The sequence below is a fragment of the Microplitis mediator genome, chromosome 5, assembly GCF_029852145.1.
Source record: "Microplitis mediator isolate UGA2020A chromosome 5, iyMicMedi2.1, whole genome shotgun sequence".
In the NCBI taxonomy this organism is placed as follows: Eukaryota; Metazoa; Arthropoda; class Insecta; order Hymenoptera; family Braconidae; genus Microplitis; species Microplitis mediator.
Window position 1 is genome coordinate 3901825 of NC_079973.1, and position 16620 is coordinate 3918444.

The 16620-nt window shown below is 26.8% G+C and overlaps 2 protein-coding genes across 3 annotated transcripts in view; one reads left to right on the top strand and one right to left on the bottom strand.

The window, feature by feature from the left end:
- LOC130669094 (beta-1,4-N-acetylgalactosaminyltransferase bre-4-like) overlaps nucleotides 1-16618 on the top strand; it is a 76273-nt gene extending 59655 nt beyond the window's left edge. For both annotated transcript variants that reach the window (XM_057471785.1, XM_057471784.1), the window contains exons 3-7: nucleotides 3571-3824; nucleotides 5246-5482; nucleotides 8988-9171; nucleotides 9847-10065; nucleotides 11656-16618. In XM_057471785.1, coding sequence (XP_057327768.1) covers nucleotides 3571-3824; nucleotides 5246-5482; nucleotides 8988-9171; nucleotides 9847-10065; nucleotides 11656-11794 — 1033 coding nt within the window. In that variant the 3' untranslated portion in view covers nucleotides 11795-16618. The remainder of the gene's footprint in view (nucleotides 1-3570; nucleotides 3825-5245; nucleotides 5483-8987; nucleotides 9172-9846; nucleotides 10066-11655) is intronic.
- LOC130668606 (uncharacterized) overlaps nucleotides 1-16620 on the bottom strand; it is a 153058-nt gene that overhangs the window by 126980 nt on the left and 9458 nt on the right. The window lies entirely within an intron of this gene.

Sequence of the window (16620 nt, forward strand, 5' to 3'; positions counted from 1 at the left end):
TGGATTTTTAATCTGACACCGCGATGTCAGTAATTTATTGTTTATCTATGTATATATTTTTTTATAGCCTGTCGGTGTTACTGTCACTTGTCTATTTCTTTTTAATCGCGCACTGTTCAATATTAAACTCGCGAAGCAAATTCAGGGAAAGGGGACGCAAAAATCTGAAAATATTTACTCGCGATGTCTGTCTATCAATTTATACCGGTCTAGCATTCGCAGATATTAAACCAATTCGAGAGATGACGTCAACATATAAATAACCACTACAGAATAGTTTGTCAGTATACGAGACTAATTTGTATTGGGATTGGAAGAGAAGAGGATTTGTACGACGAAAAAAATTTCTTAATAAAAATTTGATTGCCATCGAGTAGCGACTTAGTGATTGATGTATTGAAAGGGGAGAGTGGGGCAAAATGGGTCTATTAAGAAAAAAGAGCTTATATGTAATATAAATGTAAGCCCATTTTACCCCAGAGGCTCATTTTGTCCCAATCTTCCGTATTTGATAACCCTATTTTTGAAATTTTTGAGAAACAATTGTAATTTTCATAATTATGTAGTACTAATTAATTAACAAATACTAGCATATATAAAGCACTAATCGTATTATGCAAAGAAAAGGAAATTTAATTTCTGCATTCATTTAAATATTCATATTTATTACATAAAATTTATTGCAAATAAAAAAGGAGAGCATTGGGAAAAAATTTGTCTTTAAAATTTGATTTTAATAAATATATTTATAAATAATTTATTTGTCAATGAGTCAACTCGAGTTGACCCTATGTAAGTAACTCGGGCTGGTTTAAAAATATGTTAAGTTTTTTTTTTTTTTTTTCAACAACTTGAGTAGATATTTCAGCATCTAGGCCGTCTACAAACTATAGGTGCAAATACGAAAATTACTTGAATATTTTTTTTAGCCGGACAATCTTACCCCCGATAAACCAAATTTAGCCAGGTGGACTATAAATAAATATTTTAAAGTTTTAAATAATTATTTCAATTCAATTGAACCATGAAATAGTAATGACTGCGCATGAATTCCCGAAAAGCCAGAAAAACTACACCGAAAAAAAGGATTTCTAAGAGTGAGAAATATTTTGCATTATGAATTGAGAACAAAAATTTTCTGAGGGCTAGAAAAAATTTCTTGGCGCATCCAAAAATAATTTTTGTCTTCAATTCATGATAGAAACAATTTTTTGCGGCCAAAAATCCTTTTTTTCTGTGGAAAAATAAAAAAGCTTAAAATTTTCCAATTATTTTTCAATCGAGAAATAAAATATAATTGTCAATATATACGACGATATAAATTTCGAGTATTCAATATAATATAATAGTTATGTGTACTGTGTATTGGACATAGTCACATAACAATCACTGGTTTATAGCTAAATAGCTATATAGAACAGAAGGAAACCTATATTGGCAGTAATACTCCCGAGGGGCATCGGCACGCGTGCATTGCACGGTTTCCCGAGTGAATGCACTTGGAATCAACATTTCGCTTACGATATTGTGTGTGCATATCAGTGTATATAATATATAGTTTTAGTTTGTGCAGCCTAGTGCACGTGCGTATGTGGTTTTACGGGCAGTTGGTACCGTGCCATAATAACGAGCCCACCGGACGTGTCACCGCAAAATTAGCTGGACGATCAGGGTTTTAGTTTAGCCAGCTGATGCTCAATGCCAATGAGTTTGCGATCTTTTTTACTAATCAGGTCACGTTCGTTAATTTTTTCATTTTTGTTTTAGTCAAAACTTTTTTTATTTTTTCACTCCATGAAACTAATTTTCAAACAAATCACATACATTCTTTTTTAACTCTAATTAATTCATTTATATAAACTCAATTAGGTAAATTTTTCTACTTGAAACTTTTTTTTAAATTAAATTTAAGTTATTAAAAGTTTAAAGCTGACATTTTACCCCGGTAAGGTGAGTGACAAAAATTTTAAAGAAGAAATGTAAAAAAAATTCCGAATAGAAGTATAAATAATATGAAAAATGAAAATACACGGGAAAAGAAAACAAAAAAAAATAAAATTTCACTCAGTAATGCGGCGCTTCGAGTAAAAAACTGAAAATATGTTTAAAAATTCTGTAAGAATTACAGTTTCGTATAATAAGTTCAAAATTGTATTAAAAATTTAGTCAAAAGTACACACATGTGTAAAAAAAATTGTTAAAAAAAGATTGAAAAAGAGTTAACACAACGACGAACTTTTTTTAAACGATTTTTGAACTTCTGAAAATACAGAGAAGGAAACAATTAACTGCATACTATAAATGATGGTGTCTAGATTTTTTTGTACTTTTTTTCGACTATACATGTATAAAAAAATTTTCGTTCATAATGAATTTAGATCTAAATTTGAGGACGAAACTCAGATCGTGACACAAATATGACTTTCATCATGAATTTACATCTTTGAATAGGACTTGGCATGATTTTGACAGAAACTTAACTAATTTTTTTACTGAATTAAACCTTTTGTCAAATCTATCGATTCATAAATTACCAATAAACTTCTTCTATCAACTACTTAATTTACGGAAATCAGTTTAGATTGTAAAATGAATTTCGTGAATGAACTTCGGATGACTTAGATTTAAATTTTACTGTCATAATTTTGACGTGATCAAAGTTGATGATACAAATTTACGATAAAAGTCATATTTGTATCACAATCTGAGTTTCGAGATGAAATTTATATCTAAATTCATTATGAACAATCATTTTTTACACGGGCATCAATACTGACAAATTTTATCATATTTTCCAGTGCAGAATACGGCTAGAAAAAGCTAATTTTGAACTACTTCTAAATTTTTTTGACCATATTCTAGTATTATTTAGTCAATCATTAATTTTTCCTTTGAATTTTCGCGTCCAAAAAAATTTCATTGCTGTGTCACGTTTTGAAGTTTAAAATAGTAAAGGCTTTTCCAACCTTTTTTTAACAATTTTTTTTTTACGGGCAATCGGAATTCAATTTAATAAAATTATTATTTGAAACTGTAGTTTTTTAAAAATGTTTTGGTTGTAATTTTTGTTGGAATCTTTTTTCCATGTAAATATAAGAATTGACAGAATTTGAATCAAGAAAAAACATTAAAAATTCAGTAAATGTTATTTCTTCCTTGATGTAATTTATAAATAAATGAACTAGTCGTTAAATTAAAATCCAATATTCTAAATAAATTAATGAGGAAATAGTAAATTACCGAGTTCGATAATTATCTTAAGTCACGATAAACTAATTATTGAGAGTATTCCTCACGTTCTATTTCCTGATAGACCCTATAGATAGAAACATTAGCCCAAAATAATACTATTCCGTGTGCAAGAGATATCATTTGAATAATTTCATACTAGTGACTATTAATGCCGAATGCTCTGCCAAAATATTTGCATAAATTTAGAAGAGTTTAATTAACTATATAATTATTAATAAAATTCCTATAAAATAATTTTATGAATCTGCTATTTAATTAAAAATAATTAGCGGGTGCATAATTAAAAAGTTTTTTAAAGTAAAATTTTTGTTGTTGCAGATATACCGAGCGCTCATTTAGAGGACATCCACGGGGTTTGATTATTTATGGTATCACTACAGGAGTACCAACTTATTCAGTTGAGACGAACACAAACTTCACTAAAGAAACAATGCAGACTGCTGTGGCACCTGAGGATGTCAGCAATGTCTCAAGAACGGAAACTAGTCCAACAAGAAATACAACTTATAATGGACCCAACGTCACTGACTCATCAGTTATAAAACAATGTCCTCTTATTCCACCGAATCTTGGTAAATAATTTACTTTGTTTTTATTTACACGACAAACAATAAACAATAAATCAATTTAAATGAAAATAATAAATGAGATTCCCGTGTAAAAAAGAAATTTATGTAGGATTTTATATGAACGAAATTTGAGTCAAAAAATAACGTTTTTAAAACATATTTCTCCCAGAGTCAAAAAGCGAATTCTAGTCTAGTCCTCAAAAGCCTCAATTCCTTTGATGTTTTATTTGCCGCCCAGAAAGTAACTCTACTTTAGTACTCAAAATTCTCAATGACAACTATGAGGTCTAAATGCAAATAATTTATAGATTTTAAATTACAACTCAGACCTCAAAATCCGCAACGAATGAAAAGTTATACTTCGGACTTTGAAAAATTTTAGATAAAAAAAGGAGGGGAGAGAATACTTCGAATGAGACTTTTGAGGTTCAAATGCGGATAAAATTACTCCCGTATCTTTTGAGTATTTTGAGAATCTAAACCAGATTATGTTATTCCAGTTTAGTCCTCAAAGTGGTAAAATTGGTCATAACTACTACTCTGAGGACTAAACTAGGATAACTTTCTATACTGTTGTCAATTTTAAAATTCTAAATTGATCCTCAAAAACCTCATTGAGAACTTTGAGACTTAAATCCGAATTTGTTTTTTGACTCGGGCTCTAAACGGAATTTGAATACATTTTACCCTGGTTCCAAAAAAGTTCAAAAACCTCTAATTTGGAACTTTGTATGAACGTTTTTTGATTCTTATGGAACTATTGGTTTACAATGAGAACTTTTTTGGAACGAGGGTAAAATGTAGTCAAAATATTTTGTGAGAAATGTCTTTTAAAAACGTTCTTTTTTTACTCAAATTTCGCTTATATAAAATTCTACATAAACTTTTTTTTTACTACAATAATTACAAAAGTTCAAAAAAAATTCTACTTGTTTTAATCTGTCTCAAGTTTAGAAGTTCCGCGTGTCGAACTTTTTTTGAATCTTTTATTTTAATCAAAAATTTTATCCTCGTGACAAAAAAAAAAAAATTGTATACACACGGAAGCGCTCTAGGTGCGTAATTAACTATTTTGAAATAAGTTAAATTAGTATCATGTCAATTAAATATTTATCACGTCAAAATATTAAAAAAGGGACATAAATATTTGTTTCCAGTGACTTGGTTTGATTATACATTTACAAAGTAATGATACACGATAAAAAACTAATAATTAACGGGTCATTAAATTCAAGTGATGATTAAAAAAATGTAAAATAAAAGTTGGTAAAATATCTCAAGCAGTTACAACATAATGGACTTTGATATTGACCAGCCGTTTCGCGGTATCATAATTAATGAAAAAAAACTCATGTTTAATCACCAAAAACAATGTTTGCGATAGTAAAAATACAACAAATAAATAACGATATATTTATTTACAGCCGGTCCCCTAGTTGTTAACAAGAATCCTCCAGAACTGTCAGTTATCGAAATGAAATTGACAGACGTAAAACCAGGAGGCAAAGGTTCACCAGAAAATTGTAAGCCTCGATACAAAGTTGCCATAATAATTCCATATCGAGACAGACCTCAGCATCTTCAAACGCTCTTATATAATCTTCATCCCATGCTGCTTAAACAGCAAATCGACTATCAAATATTCATCGTTGAGCAAGAAGGTATTCATCATTTATTTATATGTCTAATTCTATCTATAATTCAAAAATCTCTCTACCTATTGTTGCATAATTCACATATATATTTTCACAAGACCTCGAGATAATATCAAATTGAATAAAAAATAATAAATTTAAAATAAAGAATTCACTTCTGAATAGACTTCAAATAATTTCTTATTTATGACTTTATAAATTTGTTCGTTCGGTTGTAAAAAAATGATCATAAATAATTATTAAATTAATCAGTATGGTACATGTTAAACATGCTTAATAATTTATGAAAAAATTCATTACTGTCATAAAAAATATAAATATCATCAAAATTGATTATAATTATTTACGACCACGATAATGCAAAACTTGTTAACCGATAATTAGGTTAGAGTTCATTACTGAATATCAATAAATATTAACCATGTAAGTATATATATATATATGGTCAATATTATCTACAATTATAAAAGGTAAACAAAAAGTATAATAATAATTTTGCTGATCTAATAGCTAGTGGTTATATACTCATACATTTCACAAAGTTTATACACCTATATGATGTATATATATGAGCAAATATGTCTACTAATTTAACTCTATTCTGATATATTTCTAACGTAGATAATACCTATTTCAAACATGTGAGAAACGTTATTGTGATAACGGTCTGTTTACTTTGCTTATCAACTTTACAACCGGGCTAAAGAAAAATTGTTCTTTTATGGATCAATGCTTTTATTTTTGAATGAAAAAAGTTAATTAATATTTTTAACTTCAAATATAGCTGTCTGGATTTACATTTTTTCTTGTTTAGTTCTTTTGATTCGCTGTCAGATAGACTTCAATGCTGATAATACAATTAAATCTCTATTTTTTCATCCGTAGTAATTTCAATTTTATTTTAAGTTTGTTGATGCGGAAAAAGGATAAGACAGGTGCTAGTGTACAGTAAAAAAAAAAAAAAAATAGAAAATAAAAGCATTGTATGGAATAGAGTAAAATTATAAATAAAAATACGAATGCGGGTTAATCTTGAAAAGTGTTCGTTGAAGTGTAATAAGTTAATGGAAATTGAATTTAATTTTAAATATTAATAGAGAAGGATATAAATAGTGAACTATTTTATCGTAAATCATACAATGTAAAAATCTGCGGAGTGAACGCGAAGTGACTTTTTATTTATTTCATTTCTTCGGATTGAATTTCACTCCGGGAAGTTTCGGAAAATATTAATTATAAAAAAAATTACTAATACATAGTGAGCTCAGGTCTTTGACATTTTGACATTTATATTGAGTATGGAAATAATTACGAGCTCTTTCCATATATTCACGCGAAATGATTTTTAAAAATTATAAGCAGCTGATAATAAAACTTCGACAAATATAATTCCACTGAGTCACAAACTGACGTATGACTTACATCAACCATTCCACGAGATAACATTTCATATTGTACCGAAATATAAAATATTCCCAAAAAAACTACGTCACAGCTATTCAATTATTTAATATTTTCACTATGCATTAAATATACGAAATTATAATTTAGTGAATTACTAAAACGTTTTATTAATTGAAAACATGATATTTTAAGTTTAATTATTAATATCTGAATCAATTATGGCTCTAATTAACAGCTGTTTCTATTAAATATAACTTTAGTTAAGTATTAAAACTCCGGACTGGAGTCAATGTGGATCAAAATTAAATCTGCGTCACTGCGAAATCACTCCACACATGAAAAAATTCCTATTCACTCCCGCATGCGAAGTGATTTTTTTTTAAACTCCGGAACTCCGGTAAAATTTGAAATTTTATGATTTAAAAATTATTTATTAATGAAAAAAATTTTAATCAATTGAATTAATTAATTAATATAAAAAAAAAAAATAGTGTCTGGTATAAATGAAGAAAAAAAAGTGTATCGAACAGAGAAGATAAGTAGCTGGTATACAGCTGAGTATGTAAAGTATAAGAGGAAAAGAATACTTGAAAACTAGAGATTCTGCGCTGAAAGCTTTTGCGTCTTCATTGAGACAGTTTATAAGTATACTCTATAAGCATATATGGATGTATTGTAAAGAATTTGCTCAAGTATTGAGTATGAATAGGAATAAAATTCGATTCAGCTTTATTGCGTGACCAGTATACTCTTTTTTAATGAGCTCCAGTTATATAGTTTTTAGTTAATGAAGTATGATTTCAATTAAGGTCTTTCAGAAACATTTGAGATTAATTATAAATGATAAATCATAATGTCAAGATTTACTGAAACTCATTTAAACTATTTTTCATAAATAAACGTTCATAAAATTTAACTTTTTTCGTGACGTAATTAAGAGAATTCTTCGCAAAAAACAAAACTTTTTTTTAATTAATTTTTTTTTACTTTATAGTTTTTAATTCAAGCCAAAGTAAAACTAAAACACTAATTTATTTTTTTTAATGGCGTTTTCATTCATGAGGACATATTACAGTAATTTATCTTTCGACATTGCTAGGATTTTTTTTATTCACCATAAATGTTTACAAGCTTGTGAACAGAATTTTAAAAGTATAATGAATCAAAAATAATTAATTCTTAATTGTTTAAAATATAAATTTTCTATTAATTAAATTAGATTTTAACAATGAATTGTTTATGATATGAAATTTCCCCCACCACGGTCTCATCTCTAACTCAAAAACGGATTATCAGAAACAAAAAAACCAAACCACGTTGTAATCTGTATGCATGTGGTTATCGTTCCACGTAGAGGATTTTGAAAATTTTGATTTAAAAAAAAATGGCGACATAGTAAAAATTTTTTCGTTTTTTTTCTCATTTTTTTGGATTCAAACAGCCCTGAAAAATCTTAAAAATCAAAATTTTCAAAATCTACGTGCAACTTTAGCTACTGAATAGACGAATACGGAAAAAAAAGTTTCGAATCGGTTGATATTTATGCAAATTACAGATGCGACCAGTTCAAAAAAAGTAGTTTCGAGAAAAACGCGTTTAAAGTTTTTAGTCGATGCAACGGTCAGTTGACGCGCTATCACAAAAATGACTATAACTTGAAAAATATTCGGAATTTTCATATAAAACTTTAGATACATATTTTTTAATCTATAAACTTTGATTTAATAAAAAAAAAAAATTTTTTTTTTGAAATTTCAGTGGCTATCCCCCTTAAATGTCAGAAACTAAAAACTAAATTTATCTTGCGCGTAAAAAAAATCAATTAATAAAAAGTACTTCGAAAACAAATCGCGGCAATAAAAATTTTTAAGTAAAAGTATTTAAAAAACTGAGTTTTTAATACAGTGCATTAGCAATGGATATTTTAGTGATCATTTATGCATTCATACAAATTTTATTTTTTTTCAATACCCCCCGAAGTTACTTTAACTCACCCTCACTATACTATACATGTTTATATGTATGAGCTATGAATAAACTATGAATGGTTTTTCAGAAAAAAATGTAAGAAAAATCACTTAAATTTTATTTTATGTTACTGCATTAGGTAACGGACCATTCAACCGCGCCATGCTGATGAATGTAGGATACGTTGAAGCACTAAAAGAAAAAACGTTTGATTGTTTTATCTTCCATGATGTTGATTTACTACCAGAAGACGATAGAAATCTTTATACTTGTCCAGAACAACCACGACATATGTCAGTTGCAGTCGATAAATTTAAATATAGGTATGCTATTTATTTAGTTTATTACTCTATTTAATCATTTGTTATGCATTGTGTCTTACTAAAATATTTTTTCGACTACAATAGAGGAAAATGGGTCATACAGACCTTCAAAATTTTTTATAAATTAAAATTATTAGGGGCAAATTTTTATCCAAATAATTTTCTTCAATTCAAATTTTCATAATTGATAATTAATTTCGGAATCATGAAAATTAATTTTATTATGAAAGAAAAAAAATAAATTTTATTTTTAGAAGTTATTTAGTTCAATTTTTTTGAGAAAAATCAATTTTGCCAAACATTCAAAATTTTTTTTTATAACTGAGATGATAAAAATAAAGTAAAATTATTTTAAAAATGAATTGATTTTATTTTTTCAAGCGGCCAACTTTTCCCCAGATTTAAAATTTTTTCATTACAGCTGGTATTGATACCGAATACTTATCGAGAGACCAAAGAAAAGTAGAACTATTGAAAAAATATCATTGAAATTTTTTCCTTAGGAGACTCATTTTACCCCTGACCCTCCTTTTTTCATTGAAGAATAAAAAATTTATTTATTATTGAATATTTAATTATTTAAATAAAATTTCTGGTGAAACGATTGAGTATGAATTATTAATTACCGCCAATGATACTAATAAATCACTGATAACATTCAAAATAAAATTATAGATTACCATATGCGGATTTATTTGGTGGAGTATCAGCAATGTCACGGGGTCAATTCCGGCTGGTAAATGGTTTCAGTAATATGTTTTGGGGATGGGGTGGCGAAGATGACGATATGGCGAATCGTATAAAGGCCAAAGGGCTTCATATATCACGTTATCCACCTAATATTGCGCGCTACAAGATGCTGTCACATAGGAAAGAAAAAGCCAATCCACGAAGGTAATTTACAACTTTTAAATTTTTTCTCATAAATTCCTGTCATTGTTTTATTAACTTTTTTTTTTATTCACTGGAATCTGGTGTCGAAATTCAACCAGGGGTTGATTTATAAATAATTTTAGTGAATAAAATATTTCTATAAATTTATGTGTCTGAAGATCAAAACGTTTTTCGCGCCATGAAAAAAAAAATCTACAGCATGTCTAGATTTCTGAAATGTTTCGTATATAGATGCCTGTATGTCAGTCGAAAATCTTAGCCCACCCCAACCACCGGAAGTCGCCTCTAAGCAGTCAAATTTCATGAATTTTTTTCATTTTCGTTGCGCTCTTTAAAAACGTTTCAATCTTCAGATACATAAATTTACTATATATGTAAAATAGTATTGCACTGTAAAAAAACGGTGTTAAAATGAACTTAGCACCAGGATAGCGGGAACTGTATCAGTTTTTTTTTACAGTAAGATTCCATATTATCGCGAATTATAAAAATTCTATAGTAACAGGGGTTATCAGATATTTTCGGCTGAATTTTTTTCGGAAACAAAATCTCTAAATACAAAATACAGACCGCGCATTGATACACTACTGTCTAATCTAGAAGTGCGCTTAAATTGTTTAACAATATTCGTTTGGTAAAGAGAGAAACTCGGCCAAAGTTTCCATTTACTACACAAGTGCAACAAAGATAGTACCGTTCGTGGACTTGAGTGTAATAGAGAGAAAAAGTGCGAACCCCTCGAAAGATAAAAGACCTGTCTCATAAATTTCAAAAATAAAAAATCAACAAAATTAATTGGGCCGTCAACTATTAACCCCTGGACAAAATATCATAATTAATATATAAAATATTAATAAATGTCTAGAGACAACGTCCTAAATAAATTAATTTAAGGGAGCACGTACTATATATTCCATATCTTTTATATACTCATATATTTCACATGTGTGATATTTTATCAAAAATATTTTTTCCGATCAATAGTTACAAGACGTTTTGATTCTACTAATTAAACTCCCCTTTTATTAATTAACAAAAATAGATTATTGATTATTATAATCAAAAGTCTAATAATAATTTTGGTCAATTATTAATTAATTTATAACGGTTACGTGCGTTAATATCTCCGGACAAAATATCCCATAAACAATATATCTCTGTGACGAAATATAAAAAAAAAATAGTTTTATTATTAGATTCGGTTCATTGCCTTTTAGGTCCAAGATGGGAAATTTCAGGAAAGACCTGCAAGGTCTATTGCTTTCTCTTTGCCGATTAAAGTATATAAATAAAAAATTTTCAATTAATTAAAAGCATTAGTAGAGAACATTAAGTAGCTTATTATCGTGCTGTACCCTTTTTTCACGGATTTTGTGTGTGTTTATTCGAAAATTGGCCAACACATAAGCTTGTTATCGTGCTGGGCCTAAAACACTTCACACCAAACATGATGTCACACGTAACATGATTTTTAATAAAAATTTTGAACTATCGTGATATTTTGTCGAGGGATATTAACGCGTGTCACCATTAAAACAACAAATTTGTTACTTAACGTCTGTTTACTAATAAATAAATTTTATTTTTCAGGTACGAATATTTGAAGACAGGTAAAAAAAGATTTGCAACAGATGGACTGACGAATTTAAAATACAACTTAATTGATAAGAAAAAATATAAACTTTATACTTGGCTACTTGTTAAATTAACGCCCCCTCAGCCCAGCTGATGGCTACCCTGGTTTGGTTGAAGTTTTATTTAGCCAACAGATAAAACTTCAAATCCAAATAAAGTGAACAAACTTAAAGTAAAAACAAGAACAACAAATAGTAACAAAAAAAAAAAATAAAAAAAATACAAGGAAATAAATAATTAAAGACAAAAGACTTGATTTAAAGTTATATATTAATGAATTTAAAAATTTATGAATGAAAGTGAATGAAGTGTTATTAAGACGCGTTATAATCTGAGATCCCATATTTTTTTATTGCTCCCTTTAAAAGTTATCACGTTAACTAGTATAACGACTTAGGAAATGTAAAAAAAGGTATAAAATGAAATGATAATTTTTAAACGTGCCAAATAAAAAATAATAATTAAACAGTGTCTTAATATTTGGAAGAAATAAAAATAGAAAACTGTGGTAATTTAATTATTGTATTGATAATAAAATTAGCGCGTATTACTTTGTTAAATATTTTTATTTTTTATTATCCGTGTATAGTGATAGTATTATTAAGTGATATATATTTAGATATAAATATATTTTTTATTGATTATTATTATTATTATGTAATATTTATTATCACTCATGTTAAGATTTAAATTTTTACAAGTTTTTTTTTATATTTATTTTTTTTGTTCAATTGCTTTATTTAATTGAAGAATAAAATAAAACACTGGACAATTTAATTGAATAATAAAAGACTTGGTGCGTGTTTATTCCAGAGGAATATTGAACTGTTGAGTAAATTAATAATTCTATTATTTAGTCACTCTATTGTACTCTACGATAAGCTTTTCATAAATTTTATCAAAATTACTCGCGATGTCGGAAGAACTTTTTCAAATTTTTGTACTGTAGTCTAGAAGCCGCAAAGATTGAAAGAATATTTAATTTTAAAAGAGCAGCTAAAAAATTAATTTTTAGTCCAAAAACAGGGCCCTCGTATAAAAAAGTATTAGTTTGCATTGTAATAATTGGGACTACTTCTTGTATTAAAGTACAGTCGAACTCCGTTAACTCGGACATAGTCTACGGTGGAGCGGAAATTTCTTGGAAATTCCGACTTATCGAATGCCATTTCTTCCTTAAAAAGTAAACTAGACGCACGCGCACTTTTATCACATGTATGATGAATATATAAATACACACACATACAAATGTATAGCATCGGGTAGGAGAGCGTAGCTCATAATGGGGGTCAAGATTGAGGGGAAGTTCCGGGATAACGGAATCCGAGTTAATACTTTTAGTTGCATGAAACTTGAAAATGTCAGTTACTTATTATATATCGACTGTTCTTAATTTAAAAATTTATAGTTGATAGAAGAAATTTTGTAAATTGCCATTTATTGATACGGCTCAAAAATAAAGTAATTTTTACAGTTTCAAAGTAGAGGGAATTTGATGATATTTGAAACTGTAATAAATCTTGGATGTAAATTTAATTATTCCACTATTCTTTTTCCGAGTACAGTAAATTATAATAGAAATAGTAAATGATGACTCATAAATTTTGAATTATTTAGTAGAAAAAATAAAAACTTGATAATTATAATTGGTAAAAATATTTTTTACTAAAACTGATCGATAACATTTATATTTAAGAACAAATGTCCGTCTGAAGATGAGAGACATCGGATCAAAATATTAAAAAATAAATTCAAAAAAAACCGCGAGGCTAATTATTATTTAATTTAGCTAGTAAATGTATTAGACAGCATACTGTCTATGGAAAGTTTTTTTCTACTGTTAAACTGTGGGGTTTTTGTTACAAATCGCCAGCTTACGGTTAAATTTGATAGCAACCCTACAAGAACCCGTAAATTTGTCGCGCGACTTTGATTAATTGTATCTTTTAAACTACAAGGCAATAAAATTATTATTTTTTTTCGAGATCCATAAAACTGACATCTTTTAAATAAATACAAAAAAAGAGTCGACTGTGGTGACTTGGCTTCTAGACTACTTTAAACTTGTTTAGTAAAGGCTGGATTAAAATAAACAATAATACTCAAACAAAAATTAATTATAAATTTTTAAAGTCTACTCTACAATAAAGTTGATTAAATATTGATTAATCTATTGCTATTATTTTTATCTCCAATAGAATTATCTCGAACATTAAAAAATCGAGTTATTTCCAGAACTCAATACTGGTGTGCAGCACACCCGAGTTATAAAAAAAATCAATTTAAATAATTTTCCTAATTAATAGCTCATATTTAACTCAAAAAACCCGAAAGTAATAGTTAATGCTCTAAGAATTTTAATATTCAGTTCAAATAAAAAATCTGAGTATTTAAAATTGAGATGATACTGTAATAAAATACTGGTGTGCAAAAGTTAAAGAGTGAGATATTCTGCGCATGCAGTCAGAGTGTAAATTTAATTAAATAATAACTGATGATTATTTAAATGTTGAACAGTTTTAAAAAATAAATAATGGAATTATTAATTTGCTAGTGTATTTAACTAATTAATAATTAAGATTAAATAAATATTAATTATTAAAGTAGCAGGATCTGATTTCCATAATGTAAATTTCTAGAGAGTAATGCTTATTTTTTTACAATCAAGTATTTGTTTATAAAAAAAAAATGATAATGATAAATAAATATTAAAGTTCATTGAATAATTAATTCCAATACAAGGCCCGATGATCTCTAGTGTGTTATCTGAACTAAATATACTTAAAAAAAAATAATAAATATATACCACTAGCTATCTTCTGATCATTGTCTAGTTGACGTAATAAAATAAAACGCTCAATAAGCGAATTGAAACTTAATAATTAATACTAATGATAAACATTTTTTTTTTGCTCTGTATAAAATGAATCATTCGAATCATATCATATGTATGATAATCATTACCATTTATAAACATATATTATTATTATTAAATAATATAATTAATAAATTGCATGATACTTAAATAAAAAAAAAATTAAAATAAAATTTTAATTAGAAAAAAAAATTAATAATGAACAAAATGTCAACTAGTAAGTCGAGGGCTGTGAAAATGATTAAAATTAACGACTAAATCGTGATTAAGTCAACAAAAAAAAATCGAAAATGAGATGATTGGATAAAAAATATAATCCTGAAGTTAGCCGACAATTAACAATTTTCGGATTTTTTGTTTACTAATCAATTAAAAAAAAAAAAAAAAAAAAAAAAATATGCACATGTAGAAAATTTTAAAAACTACGGGTGCAATTTTTCAGAATATTTTTTTTTTCATAATTTATTGTCTTTAAAAAAATCCAAAAATTATCAGACGTCAGCTAACTTCAGTATCATGTAAAAATTTGAAGAACTTTTTGAATCTAAAAGCTGATGATAAAAAAATCAGCTTTGAATTTTTTTGAAAATTAATTATAGGAAAAGAAATTTCCAATTGAATAAATAAATTAGTTGTAAAATAATTGTTTGTTGAAATTATTATGAATAAATATGAATGCAGGTGTTCATTCATTGAGTGTGATTATTATATTGTAATTATTATCCATAAACAATTGATGTTTTTTTTAAGTCTCTTGTAATATATTTACTTATAGTATAATTTTGATAGTAGACAAGATTTAAATGAAATGATTTTAATGTGAATTTTGTTACACGAGAATATTGAAAAAAAAATATTTGTTTCTTAATTAATTAATTAATTAACAGGTAATTATTTTTTAAAATTAAATGTAAAATTTTTTTTCTATTGTGCTTTCAATAAAAAAAAATTTAGAACCGATATTAAATTATCTAAATTAAATTTTGCTTTAAATAAATTAAGAAAAATGATCTTTTAATTTTAGCGCTCAATTTGAATGGGTAGTTAATTAAATTTCTTTTTTTTTCGTATTTAAAATTTATTGGGAGCCGATTGATGAATAAAAATTTCGAGGATTAAAAAAAGGATAAAAAATTTGATAATTATATACGTTGCGGTCCATGATATTTATGTAATTTAACAGCAAATAAATAATTAGTTGCCAATTATACTTTGAAATATTTGAAAATTTGAAATTGAAAAAAAAAAGTTATCGTCTTCCAGAAAATAAAAAATAATTTTTTTCTCGGGTAACAAGATCACGATAAAATGAAAACTATCCATCAGTTAAGATAGATAGTGATTAAAGTAAAAAAAATACCATAAGGCACTAGATATTTGCTAAGCATTTATAAAATAAATATACAACTATTCAAAAATAAGTGAATAAATAAAACGGTAATAATTTATGATCCTGAAGTTAATGGTACTGAAGTTAGCCGACATCTAATAATTTTTGAATTTTAAAAATGATAAATTATAAAAAAAATAAACATTTAAAAAATTGCACCTGTAGCTTTTTTAATTTTCTACATGTGCATTTTTTTTTTTTGCAATTGATTTGCTGAAAAAAAAAATTCAAAAATTATGAGTTATCTGATAATTCAGGATCATTGAAGTTAGCAGACGATTAAAGAATTTTCGAATTTTTTTTTAATAAATAAATTACAAAAAAAAAAAAATATGCACATGTAAGAAATTTAAAAAACTACAGGTGCAATTTTTTCAAATATTTTTTTTTTAATTCATCGTTTTGAAAAAAGTCCAAAAATTATTAGACGTCGGCTGACTTCAGTATCATAATAATTTCTAGTTTGAGTTGGTCAGCTATTGAAAAAAATAAAATAACTGTAGGAATAACGAATCTTTGTTCACTTGTACAGCTTTCAAAAATTATGAACGAACATGAGTGTGATAAAAAAAAAACAAATGAGTACGAGAAAAATTCCAGTCGACAAAATGTGTAATAAAAAAATAAAAAAATGGTTGAAAAAAATAAATAAAGA